The sequence below is a fragment of the Serinus canaria genome, chromosome 1 (assembly GCF_022539315.1).
Source record: "Serinus canaria isolate serCan28SL12 chromosome 1, serCan2020, whole genome shotgun sequence".
Lineage (NCBI taxonomy): Eukaryota > Metazoa > Chordata > Aves > Passeriformes > Fringillidae > Serinus > Serinus canaria.
Genome location: NC_066313.1, coordinates 112,489,101 through 112,508,710, shown reverse-complemented (window position 1 = coordinate 112,508,710; position 19,610 = coordinate 112,489,101). Strand labels below are relative to the sequence as shown.

Here is a 19,610-nt window from a genome sequence, read left to right as displayed (position 1 = left end):
TGCCACCTGCACAGGAGAAGCTTTGGGCTGAGCTCAGGGTGGCCTTGCAGGGCCTGGAGGAGCCCCAGGAAAGCTGGAGAGAGACAATTCCCAGGGGACGCAGGGACAGCAGCCAGGGAATGGCTCCCAGTGCCAGAGGGCAGGGCTGGCTGGGATCTTGGCAATGAGGAATTGTTCCCTGGCAGGGTGGGCAGGGCTGGGATGGAATTCCATCCCTGGATCCCTGGCAGTGCCCAAGGCCAGGTTGGACACTGGGGCTGGAGCAGCCTGGCACAGTGGGAGGTGTCCCTGCCATGGCAGGGGTGGCACTGGGTGGTTTTTAAGGTCCTTCCAAGCCAAACCTTTCTGTCCCTCACCAATCCATGGCCCCAGAGCCCAGCCCAGACCCTCCCCAGCCCCCTCAGCAGCCCTGGGCTCTCTGGGCCCCAGATGCTCTGCAGATCCCACCACAGGGACAGCAGAGCACGTGTGGCTTCACAGAGCAGAGCAGATCCAAAAAAACGTCAGCTGAAAGGGACAAAGCCATGCAGAGAGTCTGGGGGCTGGGCAGGGAAGGGGATTTCTGATCTCTGTGCTCCCAGGGTGGAACATTCCAGCAGGGACATGGGGACTGTGGGAGGCAGGAGGAGCTCCAGGCAGGCACAGCGTGGACAGGAGGGATCAGGTGGGATCAGGTGGGATCAGGTTTTTAGGTGCTCTAAAAATTCCTGTCTTTTCCATTTTCCATCTCCTCCACCATGGCTGGAGTTTGGGTTTGCAGCCCAGCTGCTCTGAGGAGCAGACCCAAATCACTGGCTGGGCAAGAGCTCCCAGTTTGAATTCTTCTTTCCAGATTTTTTTTTGTGCAGGGACAGATGAGGTGCTTCATTCCTAAGGCAGTTTAAGGAATATTCCTTTACAAAGTGGTTCTGCAACAGAGCACTGTCATGTTTTGGTAATGTCAAAATCTGGAAAAGGGAGATAAAAGAGCAGCTTTTACCTCAGGAAAAAGCAAAGGCATGGGAGGTGAAGCTGTGGGGGGAAAAGTTCAGGATCTTTCTTCCCTCACTCCAGTGAGCAACCACAGGATTCTGTGACTGTTTTCTGTCAAAAGAGATTAAAGATGGATTGGAAAACAAGGATGGATTTCAGAGTTTCAAGGATGGATTTCAGATTTCTCCTCTAGGGATGGACAATCCTGGCTGCCATAAACCAAACCATAATCTCACAGAAATGCTTGGAGAATCCTGCTTGGCAGTCGTGCAATGGGAGTGAACAAATGCACAAATTCTTTATCCAAAATATCAAGACTCCTTTTCTTGACCATGGCATTTCTTCTGTTTATCAGAATATGAAAATACAAATCTGTGAGGCAGAAAAAAGCTTATTTTTATTTATTTTATTTATTTTATATTATTTAGGGTTTATTCTTGCCCTAAAGTCAAACTGCACTGCAGGATATGCTGATAAAGGAAAAGGGATTCATGGAGAGGAGATCTTTGTAGAAATGGTGCTCTGGGAAAGAAACACAACTTCCCCATGTCCACACCACGGATTTTCTGTGTTTTTATCCCCAGCTCACGGTGTTTCAGCTCTAGGAGGGTGTTTGGGCAAATCTGGGCTGGGATTTGAATGAAACCATTTAATTTCTGCCTCATTTATAGCTTTAACTGGACCTACTCAGCTCCATCTGTTCAGGCAGGGAGGTAGAAAGGCTGGTTAGGAAATAGGGAAATAACAATTAAAATAGAAATAATTGTTGGGACAGAAAATCTTTGATGAGTCTGATAAGGGAAACACGGATTTGGGATAAAAATAAACATTGGTGCATTTGAAATGGACATCCTGGACATGGATATGGGCCCTGATTTCATGGAATCACAAAATCATGGAATGGTTTGGGTTGGAAGGGATCTTAGAGCTCATCCAGTGCCACCCCATTGGGTGCTCCAAGCCCCAGTGTCCAACCTGGCCTTGGACACTTCCAGGGATGGGAAATCCACAGGAATTTGGAATAAAAAATAGATAAAATGAATAGAAAAAATGAATAGAATAGAATAGAATAGAATAGAATAGAATAGAATAGAATAGAATAGAATAGAATAGAATAGAATAGAATAGAATAGAATAGAATAGCTGGAAGTGACCCACAAGGATCAGCCAGGTCCAGCTGGAATATCTCTGAAGGACTTTCTGCTCTCCCCAGGGTTATTTTGCTTCTCATCCTTCATCAGCTGATGTCTGCAACCTGATGGTTTCTCCTTTTCTCTAGAATGAATTGAATAGTTTATACATAGAATTGTGAACATTTTTTAACTCTCAGAGGAAAGGAGTTCACATCACCTCCAATGATGCATTTAGATAATTAACATTCCTGAATAATTAAACACAGTGGCCCAGCTTCAGTTGTTAGATGAATATTCTCTAATAATTAAGAAGTTTATTTTCCTTTAGTGTTTCTTACTCTGTGGTTCAGCCATTACATTTTATTATTCATTATTTTCTCTCTTACTTCCATATCTATGTGCTTAACCCAGGGATCTCTTGACCCTTAACAACTTCATTGGATTTCTTTTTTTACCTCTTCTTGACAGCCCAAACTCTCTCTGGGCTCACACATTTGCTTGAAAGAGCCCCAGTGATACCAATAATTTCACCATTAAGATTTGGTGCTGCAAGTTGGGGTTTTTTTTTTTCAATTTTTCCCAAACTTAACTGTGGTTTCTCCTGTTTGAATATTCAGGGTCTCCCCCTTTGTTTGCTAAATCTTTAAGAACCCCATTTTCTACATCATCCTCATCAGAGGGGAGAATCTTCCTCTTAAAGCTCATCCAGCACCCACTGGGTGCTCCAAGCCCCAGTGAACAACCTGGCCATGGACACTTCCAGGGATGGGAAATCCACAAGAATTTGGGTTCAAAATAGATAAAATAACTAGACTAGACTGGACTGGACTAGAATAGCTGGAAGTGACCCACAAGGATCACCCAGCTGGGATATTTTGAGTTTTGCTTTACTCTGATGGATGTGGCAGCATCCAGCAGGATCCCAGGATTTTATTTTCCTTTCAATCTCCTTTACAATTGCAAATTTAATTCAGTTCTTTTTTGCTTTGCTGCCCATTTCTGCTATTTTTGAGGGCACCGGGGGGGGGGTCCCCACTGGCAAAGTTAACACAAAAACTAATTAATTTTTATTTTTATGTTAATTCACAGGCTTGCACATTCCAGAGCCATTCCTGACTCATGGGATGATGCTTCAGCCACAGCAAATCTCTGCTGCGTGGCTTCCCCCCACCCAAAGTGTAAATTTGTATTTCAGACTCCACTGTGGTTGTGCCAGCTCCTTCACAGGGCCAGCTTTTCCCCACGGGGACCTATTTTTAATTAGAGAGATAAATGGGAAATTCAAATGCTCAGGAAACGTTTCTTTCCCCTCCCTGCTGAATCTTTTTAGTGTGGTTGTGCCTTCAGACCTTTAATCCCCCAAATTAACCCAGAATTTAAATAGAACAGAGAACGTGTGAGGCTCAGACCACTGCAGGTGGGGGGCCAGGTGGGGTGAGTTGGGTGATGGAGGCACAAAAATCAGGATAAAACTCAGCAGTTGAATCAAATTAAAGAGAGATCCCAAGTGGGTCTTGGTTAAGACCCAGTTGTGCTGAGTTGGCCAAATTTCACAGGGAATCCTGACAGGAAAGGGAAATAAATCCTGAGGGCAGGGATGGAGTGGGAAAGGAGAATGGCTTGACCCGGAGCAGAGGCTGGGCAGAGCTAAAGAACAAAGCAGGGATTGATTCCAAGGATCTCCTCCATGGATCCACCTTGGGCAGCACCAGAGCCCAGCCAGGGCTGCACCCAAGATGACCCAAAATGGCCCCAAAATGAACAAACAGTCACAAGGTCTCTCACTTTTAGAAGTTCTGCTCTGGGGCAGTCATGTTTTCTGGAAAAAATCCCCTCACCCAGGATTTCTCCTGGGAAGCTGAGAAGCCTCAGAGAAAAAGGAAAACAAATTCTGATCTCATTTGCTTCTCCTGTGTTGAGCTCACATGTGGAATGTGTTTGGAGATTGTTCACCCCCAGGTGATTGTTCCATTTGTTTCATATGAATTGTTTTGACTTATTGACCAGTCAGGGCCAGGCTGTGTCAGGGCTCTGGAGAGAGTCAGGAGTTTTCATTATTGTCTCTTTATCTTTCTGTCAGTGTCCTCTCTGTATTCTTTAGTATAGTTTAGCATTCTTTAATATAATACAGTATCATAAAATAATGAATGAGCCTGCTGAGAACATGGAGTCAGATTCATCACTCCTCCCTGCCACGGGGCACCCCATAAATACAAAACTGCTCCATTCCCACCTTGCAGTTCATTGTCCCAGCCCAGCTTTAGCCCAGGCACTCCCACCCTGCTTGTTTTTCTCTCTCCAGCCCACGGGGTTTGTGCTCCTGGGCTGGGATTGGGATCATTTGTCCTTGGTCCCCTGTCACTGTCCCATTTTCTGGGAAATCCCTTTGCCCAGGATTTCTCTCCTGGGAAGCTGAGAAGCCTCAGAGAAAAAGGAAACCAATATTATCTCCTTTGCTTCTGCTGTGATTTGCTGCTTTGAAATGTGGTTGGAGATTGTTTATCCAACATGTGAATTGTTTTTACTCCTTGGCCAATCTGGGCCAGGCTGTGTCAGACTCTGGAGAGAGTGACCAGTTTTCATTTTTATCTTTTAGCTCTCTGTCTGTATCCTTTCTCTGTTCTTTAGTATAGTTTAGTACAGCATTCTTTGATTTAATATAGTATCATAAAATAATGAATCAGCCTGCTGAGGCCATGGAGTCAGATTCAGCATTCCTGCCAGCGATGGGGGACCCAGAAAATACCACAGTGCCCAGCTGGAGCAGGAATTGTTTTGTCTCCCTGCTCTGTGCACAGAGCTCTCCATCCCATAATATGAACCCAGACCCACACACTAAAGCAGCACAGAGTGTGAAATACAGAAAAGCTCAAACCTGAATCACCAGCTGATTTCTGCTTCTGTCTGAAGCTGAACCATCCCCGAGGGAAGGGCGATGTCCTGGGCAGGTTTGGGAGCTGCAGGAATAACTCAGCAGCCAAATGTGCTTTGTGCTTTCAGAGTATGAAATCGAGAGATCCTTCTTCCTGAGGATGAAGTGTGTCCTCGCCAAGAGGAATGCAGGCCTGACCTGCAGTGGCTACAAGGTAACGCCTACAAATTACTTCTCCCCCCATGAAATGTTTGACAATTGCCCAGTTTATTTATTTAGGTGTTTGGTTTGGGTTTTGTTTTTCCTTATGGGTACCTGAGAGCAAAGTTTGTGATGAGAAGAAGCAGAAAAGAGCCCCAAAACACCCTCAGTAATTCAAATTTAAGCTTGGTGGCACACTCCCTCCCCTTGGTCCCTGGGAGTTCCCTGGAAGCAGCCCTGGAGCTGCCAGGAGAGCCCAGCTTGGTTTTATTCCCCATGGAACAGGAGGCAGGTGAGGCAGGAACCCAGACCAGGAATTTGGACATTTTCCACATCCCACCCAGTTGCACAAAGCACCTCCTTGGCCTGAACTCTAAAAAAACTCAACCCTTGCCATCCCCTCGGGGTGGAATTGTACTAAACTACCAAGTCTGTTTGTAAATCTCACCGTTTGTGTGCTGGTTTTTATTTACGACACGGAATCAGAAGCCATGGCAAACATTGAAATCGTGGAACAACAGCTGTCATTTGAGTAGATTTTATTTCATATGTGCAGGCAGATTTTATTTTCAGATTTGCAGTAGTTTTTATTTTCATCTTTATGGGCAGATTTTATTTTCAGATTTGCAGTAGTTTTTAATTTCAGATGTGAAGGCAGGTTTTTTTGCAGATTTGCAGTAGTTTTGAATTTCAGATGTGCAGGTACTTTTTATTTTCAAATTTGCAATACTTTTTATTTTCATCTTTACACACAGTTTTTATTTTCAGATTTGCAGTAGTTTTGATGTTCAGCTTGCAGGTAGTTTTTATGTTCACCCTTACAGACAGTTTTTATTTTCAGGCAGATTTTCTTTTCAGATGTGCAGTACTTTTTATTTTCAGATGTACAATAGTGTTTATTTCCATCTTTACAGGCAGGTGTTTTTTCAGATTTGCAGTAGTTTTTATTTTCAGATGTGCAGGTACTTTTTATTTTCAGATTTGCAATACTTTTTATTTCCATCTTTACAGGCAGTTTTTATTTTCAGATTTGCAATAGTTTTTATTTTCTTTTTTACGGGCAGTTTTTATTTTCAGATTTGCAGTAGTTTTCATGTTCAGCTTGCAGGTAGTTTTTATTTTCAGCCTTACAGGCAGTTTTTATCTTCAGGTATGCCTCCAGATTTTCTTTTCAGATTTGCAATACTTTTTATTTCCATCTTTACAGACACTTTTTATTTTCAGCGTTACAGACACTTTTTATTTTCAGGCAGATTTTCTTTTCCGATGTGCAGTACTTTTTCTTTTCAGATGTGCAGTAGTTTTTATTTTCATCTTTACAGGCAGGATTTTTTTCAGATTTGCAATAGTTTTTATTTTCACATGTGCAGGCGGTTTTTAATTTCAGATGTGCAGTAGTCTTTATTTTCAGATTTGCAATACTTTTTATTTCCATCTTTACAGACACTTTTTATTTTCAGATTTGCAATACTTTTTATTTCCATCTTTACAGACAGTTTTTATTTTCAGATTTGCAATACTTTTTATTTCCGTCTTTACAGACAGTTTTTATTTTCAGATGTGCAGTAGATTTATTTCCATCTTTACAGAGAGTTTTTATTTTCAGATTTGCAATACTTTTGATTTCCATCTTCACAGGCAGTTTTTACTTTCAGATTTGCAATACTTTTTATTTCCATCTTTACAGGCAGTTTTTATTTTCAGATGTGCAGTAGATTTATTTCCATTTTTACAGACAGTTTTTCTTTCAGCTGTGCATTTCTGCTCTTTGAGGTTCACCCTGCCCCATCAGGGAGGGTGGTTCCCACTCACTCTGCTGGGGATTCATTCTGGGTAGCTCAAAACCCAAAGAGCAGAGCCTGGGAGAGGAGCAGAGCTCTCTGCAGGAATGTGCTCAAGGTGCAGACATGGATCTGTCTGTCTGTCTGTCTGTTTGCACTCTTCCCTACCTGGCTGCACTGATAATTCCTCATTCCACTGAGCCCTGTCGGCTCAGCTGCTCCCCACAAAAATGGTTCTGTCCCAAAGCTGAATCTGAAATCAGGAAAAAGAGCAGAGCTTCCATCCTGAGGTCTCCACGTGGCTTTGGGGGTTTTGGGTTTTTTAATTCCCAATAATCTCTGTCAATCAGAGGCATCACTTTCTTTGGCTCACCATTAAGAGTTTGCACAGTGAAAATCGAAGGATTCTCTCGTCTGGAGAGACGTTGGCCTAAATTTATTCCATTTCACTGTGCTTAAAGTCAGGACTTAATTTTTAAGAAATCACCTCGTTAGCTGGAGCACAGAAAAAACTCATGGACCAAGTGATGGGGGAATTGGGATCTGCTGGGAGATCTGACTGTGCTTTTGCTGAACATTTCAATCCCTGGAGAGGAAGAGGGTTCAGCAGGAGGAGCCAATTCCCAGGTGATGTTTGGTAGTTGTTTAGAGCACTAAATACACTGAATATTAATTCCTGTCCGCAGGACACGGTTAAAAGCCAAACAAACAGAGAAATTCAGCAAAGGGATGTGATATTCCTGTTGCTTGGGCCAGAAAGTTGGCAGGGGCACTGATGATTTCTGAGCACCAGCACCACACTAAATAAATCTTCTGGCCTGGAACAGTCCCCAGGTTACATTTCCCCCTCCCCTTCAGCTGACACTGAATTTTTACAGTCTAACACTGTCATTATCACCTCTGTGAGCAGCAATTGTACACAGGGATCCTGAAACCTGAGCTCAGGACCCTGGGCTTGGTCAAGTGTCAAAATAAACAACCCCTCTGAACTTGAGCAGAGAACTTAAAACTCATTTCTTGTGCATTTGCATAAACAACAGTTAATTTTTATTGCTGGTGGGATACATCAATACCCACTGGGTTTTTAAGTGCCTTTTTTGATGTGTCTTTATTTACATCAGAATAATAACTCATTCAAATGTAATTGTTTTTATTCATCTTTGAGTGTGTGTGGGAGAGATGGACATTTAAAAAAAAAAGCAATTTACTGATTTTTTTTATCAGTGAACAAGAATTCTGTCTGTATCTACAGGAAATCTGTATCAAGGAGCTTAAAGTATTAATTAGAAAGCAATTAGGCAGTCCCCAGAGAGGAGGTGCTTCAACACTGGATTAATCATGCTGTCAGCAAACACAAAACTGCATTTACTGAGTCTTAATCTCTATTTACAAATTAACTGCAATCAACAGATGAGCCAGAATTTAATTTTATAGGGGAGTGTGTCTGTGGGAGCCCTGGGTGCTGAGAATTCCAGAGTGTCTGTGCTGCCAGGCTCTGACCCCCAGAGACACTGCAGGGACCTGAGGGCCTGGAGAAGCTTCCAGAATGGAATGGCAGAGCTGGGATTGTGGGGGTGGAGTTTGGATAGAAGTGTGTGATATCCCAGGGTGGGAAACTCAGAGTTGGAGGGTTTAGAATGCAGTCAGAGATAGAGAGCAAGGTGGGGGTGTCAGGGTGGAGGCTGCTCCTTCTTCTCCTTCTCCTTCTCCTTCTCCTTCTCCTTCTCCTTCTCCTTCTCCTTCTCCTTCTCCTTCTCCTTCTCCTTCTCCTTCTCCTTCTCCTTCTCCTTCTCCTTCTCCTTCTCCTTCTCCTTCTCCTTCTCCTTCTCCTTCTCCTTCTCCTCCTCCTCCTCCTCCTCCTTCTTCTTCTCCTCCTTCTCCTCCTTCTCCTTCTCCTCCTTCTCCATGGGTTTGGGTGGTTTTGTGCCATTGGATAAAAAAGTCCCCCCTGAGGGCACGGCTGGTTGGGTGTTGGGTTAAAAGTGAAAATAATTGAGGTGTCATTCCTGAATTGGACAGTTTGTCCTCCAAAGGCCCTGGACAGACAGATACAGGGCCATTTTGTAGCTTTGTAGTGAAATGCTGCAGAACTCATGACTTTCAAGTCTGTAATAGCAATAAGAACTAATAAACATCTGAGTCTGTACACAAAATACTGACTCTGGTTCTTTCAATCCCCACCCTGACCCAGGCAGACAAGAAGATAAAAACACAATATGTGTCTTTATAACCTCATTGAGACTGGGTGGGCAGCAGATTTGGGCCTTTCCCATCAATCCTGAGGCTGTTTTCCTCTTTTTCCAGGTGATCCACTGCAGTGGCTACTTGAAGATCCGCCAGTACATGCTGGATATGTCCCTGTACGACTCCTGCTACCAAATCGTGGGGCTGGTGGCCGTGGGGCAATCTTTGCCTCCCAGTGCAATCACTGAGATCAAGCTCCACAGCAACATGTTTATGTTCAGAGCCAGCTTGGATTTAAAACTGATTTTCCTCGATTCCAGGTAAGCAGCTCTTTCCAGCGCCCAGCGTTCCTGTGTTTACGTGCCGCGGTTTCCAAACGGGTCAAAACATCCATGAAAAAAAAATCCAGCAGTCCAAGCTAGATCTGGAACTCAGAGCCTTCAAAGCCTTTCAGGCAGCTGGATAGACCAAACTTTGTCTGGAATGCCAAGAACTGAGAGCCTGTCCAATTTAACCTGGAGTTATCTGCACTTTTAGGGTCAGCTGAAAGTTTCTTGTAGCGAGGATTGGCCACAGGAGCAGTGAAACTTTGTTTTATCTGAAAGGACACAAATTTTATCACACAAAGCCAGCAAAAGGAATGAGGATGTACCAAAAAATCAACCCCAAAAGTGGAATACTGAGATCAGACAACTGGCTGGCATCATCCAGAAAGCTTTTGAGAGAGCAGAAAGGAAAGAGAGCTCTGCCTTTTAGTGTAATGCTTTAACCATGAAACCAACACTAATAATGGGGTTGTTAAAATGGAAATGAAGTCCATGGGCTACTACACATAAAAACAGGACCCTCTTAATCAAAATTTTGGGAAACACAGCTGAGGAAGGAAAGCCCTGCCTCCCCTTCAGCTGGTGGAGCTCAGATGAGCACAGAACCAGAACTGAAATTCGTTTCTCTGGTTTTGGAGCAGGTACCTTGTAGGACACAAGACTTTGTCCAGTGCAGTCCAGGAGACCTTGATGGGAAAATCCCAAATACACAAAATATTGACAAGATGATCATTCTTGAAAAATCCTTTCCTGTGGGTCCCACATTCCCCATTTCCCTGGCGGGCTGGATTTGCAGGGGATACATTTGTGCAGTCAATGTGGGAGAAAACCTCTGCACCCAGGAGAGTGCAGGTCAACCATGCAAGAAGAGGCTTCTCTGCGTGCTCAGCCCAGGAGACAGTGGCTCCATCAGCTGCTGGGACACAAAGAACTCCTTGTTTCTGGAACCCTTCCTCATTTTTTTGGCACGCGTCGCTTCGTGCCGCGGCTACAAAGGAGCGCGAGGGGTTCAGCAACACGTCCTTGCATGTGGGGGAAAGGAAATGATGTGCCTGGGAGGAACTGCCTGGAGACAGAAGTGTCTTCAAAGGCCACAGAACAAGCAGAGGTGTTGACAGGAGCAGGGATAGACCCAGAGCTGTTGCAGAGCTGTGTTTACCAAGGAGCAGATGGGTGTCATCCACACGCGGGACAAGCAGGGGAACTGAGCTTCACCAAAGCCTTGTGCTCTCCCAGCTGAGCAAACCAAACTGGATTTGCTGAAAACAGGGGCATGTTAGGAGTTAGAAAAAACTGGTTTCAGGCTTGGTTCTGGTTTCCATACAAGGGGATGGATTTTGAGATGTAACAGTCGCAGCAGACAGCATGAAACCATGGGAAGGAGCAGCTCAAAATCCCTTTCTGGGCACCTGACACAACATGAACCACACAGGAGTTCATCCACTGAGGGCACTGGAAGGAGAAGACGGTCACTTCCCTCCAAAGTGAGCTGCTCACTCTGATTTTTGTGGTGCATTCATTGCCAGGAGGGTTAAAAAGACTTGGAAGAACTCAGGAGAGCAGAACTGATCAGTGGGGTGAGCTCTGTGTGTCCTGTGCCCTGCAGAGCACAACCTGGAGAGCCCAGGCTGCCTGAGGGACTGATTTGATGTGAAGGAAGTAAAACAGCCGAGTTGATTTCCAGATTCAAGCTTTTCCAACATTTGGGTGTCCTCGGAACTGTCAGTGATGGTTTTTGTGTCACCAGCTTCAAAGTGAGGCTGCACCAGTGGGAAAATGAACCCCTGGCTCATTTTGGGATGAGCTGTGTCCGTACTCACCAAAGGGGCAGGATGGAGCTGCCACCCACCCTGCTTTTAAATGCACTGAAGTCAGGAGAATTGAAACCTGAGCAGGATCTTCCACCATTATTTCGTGCTCCTGATTGGCTTCAGTGAGGATTTGGGAGGAGCACACACTGCAGAGGAGGAACACAAACATCTGCTCAAAGGCATTTTGATGTTGTTGTCCTTCAGAAGAATCCAAGCCCTCAACCCTCTCAAGCAAAACCTCCTCAGTCTCCTTGGGGTCCTCTGGGCTGGTTAGAATCAGGGCAGGAGAACAGAAGATGCACAATAGTCATAATTTTTATTTAAAAACTAATCAAAATGTGCATTATCATCGATGCTACAATGACAGGAATTGTTGGGACCCCCTGCTCATTTCTGTGGACGCTCCTGTGTTGTCCCTGTGCTGCAGTAAAATTCAGACCAGGAACATCCTTTGGAAGTCCATCCCTGCTCAGTTCATGGCATGAAGAAGCTTGGGGCATTTAAACTGGATTTCCTTTGATCCAAACTGCAGGACAACCTTCAAGAGCACCCTTGGACACCCCAGCTTTAATAAATATTTCAGTCCACAGGCCTAGGCTGGAGCTGGTCCCAGTAAAACTCCTGCAGTTGAAATGTGCAGATGCCTCTGCTGCTGCAGGAGAAGGTCCTCAGCAGGGACAATTTTACTGTCACCTGCTGAGGGCCTGTGTCACTTGTTAATGTGGACATTCCTTACTGTTCTGCCTTTCTTAGGCAAAGAAAGCCCAGGACATCACAACCCCCCCAACCCTGGGTGAACGAGCCACAGTTTGGCTGAGTGGCACATTGCACTTTAAGGACTATTTTTTCCTCAACTAAATCAAAAAAAGTCCATTTGAGATGTGAAGTTTGACTCTTCATGTCTGCCCCAGTGTAAGCCTGACCTCTGCATTTGATTCCTTCACATCTGCAGAGATGCTGCTGCTTTGAATTCGTTCCATTCTTCTGCTTCTGGGATTTGATTTTTTTGAAGTCTTGCCTCAACTTTCCCTTCCTCACCCTGTGGTCTTCACACCTCCTTGTCTTTCCACATTCTCAGCTGGAATAAGCTCCTGCTTTTTTCTCCTGTTAGGCACCAGCCTGGATTTATTCCCAGGCCACGATCACATGTGGCCCAGCACACCTTCTACACTCGTAGCTTTGCAAAAGCAAATGAAAATGTGTCAGCAGCCCACAAGAGAGGTTTTATTGTTTCACGAGCAGCTCCTCGAGTGCAGCTCTGTGCAAAGGATCCTGCATGGCAGTGGCAAAAGCCCAAGGTGGAAATCAGTCAAAGAGCTCTTTTTCCTGCCTGGGTGTACCAGGGAAAAGCTGCACCTTGCTTTGGCTGGGCTGAAAGGGTTTCTTTGCTTGTAAAGGTGAGGTTTCTGGTTCCAAAACTAACATTTCATCCCGCAGCTTTCAGGCACTGATTTGTTGGCACGGTCACATGCTGGGTCAATGAAACGGAATATTCCTCGGGATTTTGTTTACTGCAGATTTTTCCTTTCCCAGGGTCACGGAATTAACTGGATATGAACCCCAGGATCTGATAGAGAAAACCCTCTACCACCACGTGCACGGCTGCGACGTTTTCCACCTGCGATACGCTCACCACCTCTGTAAGCACCTGGGCTGGGGCACAGCAGGGACCTGGAGCTGCTGCAGAGCACCAGGATGGGCAGAGGGCTGGCACAGCTGGCACAGCTGGCATTGCTCACCTGCACAGGAGAAGCTTTGGGCTGAGCTCAGGGTGGCCTTGCAGGGCCTGGAGGAGCCCCAGGAAAGCTGGAGAGAGACAATTCCCAGGGGATGCAGGGACAGCAGCCAGGGAATGGCTCCCAGTGCCAGAGGGCAGGGCTGGCTGGGATCTTGGCAATGAGGAATTGTTGGGCTGGGATGGAATTCCATCCCTGGATCCCTGGCAGTGCCCAAGGCCAGGCTGGACACTGGGGCTGGAGCAGCCTGGCACAGTGGGAGGTGTCCCTGCCATGGCAGGGCTGGGAATGGGATCATCTTTAAGGTCCTTTCCAACCCAAACCATGCTGGGATTCTGTGGAATACGTTGAGTACAGTGAGAAGTTTTGCAGACAACAAGCAGCATGCTGGAAAGCAGAAAAAAAATCCTTTCCAAATCTTGACTGGAGACAGATTTTCAAAAGTTCTTGGCTATCACTTAAGGAAACCATTAATTGTGTAAATACAGCTCGATATGCTGGGCTTCTGAAAAGGAAAAAAACAACACCCAAACCAACTTATCTGGCCAGATTTTGTACTTAGGGGATCCAGGCTATTTTGAAAATTTGGAATTGATTCTGGATGGTGATCGCTTGAAGGAAAAGTAAACCAAAAGAGCAAGTAAATGAGAGGGGAAAATCTGAACTTCACTAGCCTCTGCTGTTAAAACAAGAACTATGCAGCAGCTCTGCATTCCTCTGAAATATGTTAGTAATAATCATCCTGTGTTTGGAGGGAATGCAATCCCAAAAACTCCTTGGAGGGACATTCATTAGTAGCATGTGGATGAGGTTCGGAGAATGGATTGTCAGGAAAAAAACGACACATTTAATAATTTCCCATCTTCCAACAGAGACACTAATCATATCTTCAAACATCTGGATCTGGGAAGGAGTTCATTCAGTAGCACATTAATTTGAAAAGCAAATTGAGGGAATGGCTGAACTCTGGATTTGGCTCCGTTTGCTGCAACCCATACGAGGCAAAGATGACATCCAAAAACCAATGGCAGGGAATTTTTTTTCCAGATTGCTCCTGTAGGCTGGAAGCAGCCAGAGTCAAATCCTTCTTTTAGGTTTCCTTCTTCTCTTAGAGTGTGCTGCTGATGAGGCTCTGGAATTCCAAGGAGGTTGTAGCTGTGTTTGGCAAGGCCAAGGTGAAATTGCAAGTGCTGAATTCTGCCGGGGGCAGGGCGTGCTACACCTGGGAAAGCAAAATCTGATCTTTACAGCGAGTTCAGATTTACCAAAACATTACTGAGCAGTCTGGACCACTGAGAACTGGTAAAAAAGAATGACCAGGGCACATGGAAAATCCTGTCAGGGACACCCTCTCTGTGGTGGTGACATCTGCATGGGGATGTGCCTGTTGACCTGTTCAGAATAAACTCAGTGTTTCCAAACACCTTCATCAACCAGCAGGGAGATGATGCCACCACAGCCACCATCACCTCTGGAAAACAGTTTTCCACTTTAGAGTAGCAGGATGGATAATTCTGTGGCTGCCAGTTTGATCCATGTACGACTGGAGTTTTAAATGAAGAGACAAATCATGTTCACTGAATTACCCACCACATCCTTCCACAAGGAAAAAAAAAACAACAAACCCTCAGCCAAATAGGAGACTGAGAGCAGTTCTGTAGATTAAAGATAAATTACTGTAAACTTTAAAACCAGAAGAAAAATGTGAGCCATGCATAGGAATTTATGAAAGCAGATAAATCCCAAGAAGCAGAAAATAATGAGTAATGCTCGGGCAGGAGTGGGAACAGTGCAGGGTCATGGTTGGAATACCAAATAATGGGAATTATTAAACCAGATGTAAAGTGCACCAAGTCCCTCTGGGGAGCAGTGTGAGAGCTCCCCCAGCATCCATCAGCAAATGTCTCAGGAACATGAGCAGGGAAAGGCTGGCAGGTTTGTTGTACCATTCTATAAAGCAATCTGATGATGAGGTGTCACCTGATGCAGAAATCCAAAGAGAAACATCTTACACCTAATAAGGGTATTAAGGGAAGAAAAAAATATATAAGCAACCCTAAACTAGGATAACCATTTGCTTTTTTTAAAAGGAAAAACAAATCCCAAACTGAAGCCCTGAAGCAGCTGAACTCAGAGTGAGGCAGCACAAGGAATAAAACAAAGGAAACAGTGAGGGGAACAAGTTAGGAGGGACAGAACAAGAACATCAAGCCAGGAGGGAAATGTAGATGTGAATATTTGCCTAAGGTGTGCTGGCAGCAAAGAGAGTTTCCTGCTTGAAACATTTGATTGGCTTCCAGCTCCAGGAAAACACTTGTGGTGTTTGAAGCTGTGTTATTTATTTCCAGAGCCCCTTTCATACTCAGAGTGTTTGCCCTGAAATGTGGCCACACAAACAAGGAGGCCCTGCCCGAGGATCCTGCACTCCAAAACACAGGACAGAGTTCCAGTACAGACAAAATTCCTTTGTGGTCTCAGAGAAATCCCTTCATTTGTACCATTTTCAGGGGGATTTTGGGCATCCCATGTGTTGCAACATCTCTGCTCTTCCCACAGGAACCTGAACAGGGTTCAGGTCTCCTCTGTGCCTTGGGTGTGCCCAGCAAACCCTTCTCCTGCTCCCTGGAAGTCCCCCTATGTTTTTGTAGGGTTATTTCACAGAAGAGCTCAGTTCCACCTTCCCTGGTGTTGGGTCTGCCTCTGCTTTGCCAGCACTCAAACCTCCTGGCAGAGCAGCACCAGCTTTTAAGAGGTCTAAAAAGAAAAGAGGAGTTTGCTGGGCACCCTGCCATGCCCAGGGGCCGTGCCCATGACATGCCAGGGCAGCTAAACCAGGATCTGCTGCCAGTGTGGAACCGAGAAATGCATTTCTTGCAGTGGTATCCTTCAGTGCAGCCTGGGAACTCCCAGCCACATGCCCGGGAGCCTGCTGGAGCCTTTTAAAATAGTCCTGTCTGACAGCCCAGAGCCTTCCCAGCTTCCCTGTGAAAGCAGGAGCGAGCCAGAGCCCCGGAACACCCAGTCACAGAGGGCACATCCAGAGGAGAAAGCCACAGGATCCTCCCCACAGGATCCTCCCCCTTGGGCTGCAGCAGAGGCCACCAAGAAGTCTGAGCCTGCACAGATTGCCTGGGTGGTGGATTTGCCTCACTCCCATTCCTGAGGTTTCCTTTTCAGCATCAAACAGGGCAGCTGAGCACAGAGCCAGATGGAAGCTGAGCTCACTCACTGTCTCACTTACTGTCCCTCAGCCAAGGTCAGACTTCCCCCAGATTGCTAAAAAATCAGGAGACACAAAATCCTCCCCCATCCCCAGAGAAATACTGGTTAATCCATGTAATTAGGGAGGAAAGCTGAACACTGTAGCTCTCAGTGGTTTTCACATCTTTTCAAACACTGTCTTAACTGCAGAGCTAAAAGAGGGATTTAAAAAAAAATCAGTGAGAGAGGAGGAAAGCCAAAACTAGTCCCAAAGCACAGGGAAGAACTTTGTTATAGTTAGTGATCCATGACTGCATTAATTTCTCTTTAGGAAGACTGAGTGCAGCAAAGCATTTTGAACTGAGGGAAAATGTGCTCATTAAACCAGCACAAAGACCTAGTTCTGGAAAGCCCAGACCACATCCCAAACATTACCTGTTACATGGCCTGTGCTGAAATGCAAAGATCATTTCCTGGAGCGGGACCATTTGGATTTTTAAATGAATCACCAAATCATAAAAGCACAGAATGGTTTGGCTTGGAAGGGATCTTGAAGATCACCTCATTCCACCCCCCTGCCATGGCAGGGATACCTTCCACTGTCCCAGTTTGCTCCAAGCCCTGTCCAACCTGGCCTTGGACACTCCCAGGCATGGGGCAGCACAGCTACAGTGCACCATCCACAATTATAGAACACTAAGAGACAACTATTCATATTTTTAGAACAAAATCTTTGAGTAGCCACTCCATGACTTTCAACTTGCACTTCAAAAATACAAATGTTTTTAGATATTCTCGGTGTGTTTACATGCTCACACACACACTCCTCGTGATTTTTTTAAAATCATGCACACCCTTCTCCCATAAAGAATTCCATGTAAAAATATAGGAGTGAAAGGAACACCAACAAGAAGGAGGCAAAAAGCTGATACCTCAGAGAGATTAGAAACCCCAAACGGTGGTGGCTTGGGTTAGGGTGGGTTTCTGAATGTCCTGCAGAATCATGGAATGATGGAATATCCTGAGTGGGAAGGGACCCCCAGGGATCCCCCAGTGCCACCCCTGCCATGCCCAGACCCCCCCAAGCCCAGCCTGGGCATCCCTGGCAGCGCTGGCCAAAGGCTCCTGGAGCTCTGGCAGCCTCGGGGCCGTGCCCATTCCCTGGGCAGCCTGGGCAGTGCCAGCACCCTCTGGGGAAGAACCTTGCCCTAAAATCCAACCCAAACCCCTCCTGGGCTCCAAAGCCTCCAGCTGCTCCCTGGGTGCTGTCCCTGTCCCAGAGCACAGATCAGAGCTGCAGACATTTTTAGGTGTTCATTTTGTTGCCTTCTGAACACACAGACACCTCATCCTAAAATGGAAGAATTGACACTTCCAGAAAAACCTGTCCATTTTGTACGAGCCTGATTTTCTTTGGGAGATCAACTGGAATTGCAGGAAAGTTTAAATGTGTTGGGATGTGCAGTGGGTAGGAGAGGAAGCAGCCCAGAGAGGTGGCCCATGTGCTCCAGACTGTGGGAGACCTCACTGAGTCTTCCAGTACCACAAGGAAATGGATGAAAATGAAGGAGAGGGACTTTTTATATGGGCAAAATTCCCAGAATTCCCAGAATCCCAGGGTTGGAAGAGACCTCCAAGCCCATGGAGTCCAGCCCAGCCCCAGCAGCCCAACTGAGCCCTGGCACCCAGTGCCACCTCCAGGCTTTGTTAAACACCCCCAGGGATGGGCACTCCACCACCTCCCCGGGCAGAACATTCCAGAACTTTCTCCCCCTTGCCGGAAAAACCTTTTCCCTGCTCTCCAGCCTGGATTTCCCTTGGGGCAGCTCCAGGCTGTGAGCTCTGGTTGTGTCTGTGACAGAAAAAAGTGACAGGACAAGGGGAATGGTTTTAAAATGTCAGAGGGCAAGTTTAGATTCCTTTTCTTAATCATGTTTATATAAAGGAATTTCTGCCATTGCCCACTTCTTTTGAACACAATTTGTGCAGCGAGCTCAGTCCAGGATTCCCTAATTTACAATCAATAACTGGATAGGAGAGTAAGAAGATGGAGTTTCCAGAGGAATGATCCAAGGCCACACAAGAGAAGAACCAGCTTCAAAGGCTGGGCATTATCTTCCAGTGAATCCTGAGATAAAGGCCTGGCACTGGACCAGAAATATTTGTCGTTGGATTAAATATTTAGAGATGCTGCACGACTCCTGTTACAGCACAGCCTCCTGCCAAAATATCCTTGTTCACAGAGGATCCAGAATAGCTCAGGGAGGGTACATGCCTGGCAAATTTATCAGATATCTGATTCCCCTCTCTGTCCTTGTCTTTGTTTGGGTGCTTCACTATCAAAGAGTTTTTTAATTTTGCCCTTTACAAACAACCTTGATGATTACAGAGGAAAAAATCACCATCAGGGAATAAAATACAATGCAAAACACCTGATAATCTGTCAAGCTATGAGAGAAGTGCTTCCAAATAATCTGGGAAAAACCTCAAAATTCACAGAATGCTCAGGGTTAGAAGAGACCTTCAGGATCAAGCAGTCCTCACCCCAAACCCTGTCCCCGAGGGCCACATCCAGACTCTTCCTGAACACTCCCAGAGACTCCAACACCAATCTGGGCAGCTCATCCCAAGGCCTGACCATTCTTCCATGGAAATTTTCTTTTCCATTCTCCAACCTGAACCTCCCCTGGTGCAATTTGAGACCATTTCCTCTCCTTCTTTCAAAAGAATTTTGTCCATTTCAAAATACTTTTGCTGCCTTGACCTTTTCTTTTGCAGTTAGAAATTTTAAAGCAGTGTTTGGGAAGAACGTGACTGTAGGTGCCCTAGAGAAGAAGGAAAACAAAACTTAGGACTCTTCAAATTTTATATAAATAATAATGTGGTGTTATCAATCTATAGAAAGGGGCAGGATAGGTAATTTTGTAGGGGGTTATTTAAAGTTGATTGGGAGGAAGAGGAAGGAGGGTGTTAGGACTCAGAAACCTGAAAGTTTTTTCCCAACATCATTAATTCTGTGATTCCCTGAGGGAGAAAAACGCTTGGCTCTCAAATAAACCTCTCCAGGAAGTGCCCGTGACTCCAAAAAACGCGAATTTTAAAAAAACGTTCCTTTTGCTTGTGTTCACAGTGCTGGTGAAAGGCCAAGTGACCACCAAGTACTACCGGCTGCTGTCCAAGCAGGGCGGCTGGGTGTGGGTGCAGAGCTACGCCACCATCGTGCACAACAGCCGTTCGTCACGGCCTCACTGCATAGTGAGTGTCAATTATGTCCTTACGTAAGTCCAAACACTTTGTACCATTACCTGCTCTCACTAATTGACTCGTTAATGATGAAACCTGCCAGGGTTTCTTGGCTTGTGTCTTCCGGAGTCGTTCTGTGCTCGCCTGTTG

General features: G+C 45.6%; 1 protein-coding gene across 1 annotated transcript in view; it reads left to right on the top strand.

Moving 5' to 3' along the window:
• Window positions 1–19,610, top strand: part of SIM2 (SIM bHLH transcription factor 2) — a 56,169-nt gene that overhangs the window by 22,282 nt on the left and 14,277 nt on the right. Inside the window, exons 4-7 of the mRNA XM_050976794.1 lie at window positions 5,108–5,191; window positions 9,264–9,463; window positions 12,814–12,920; window positions 19,348–19,495. Of these exons, the coding sequence (XP_050832751.1) occupies window positions 5,108–5,191; window positions 9,264–9,463; window positions 12,814–12,920; window positions 19,348–19,495 (539 nt within the window). The remainder of the gene's footprint in view (window positions 1–5,107; window positions 5,192–9,263; window positions 9,464–12,813; window positions 12,921–19,347; window positions 19,496–19,610) is intronic.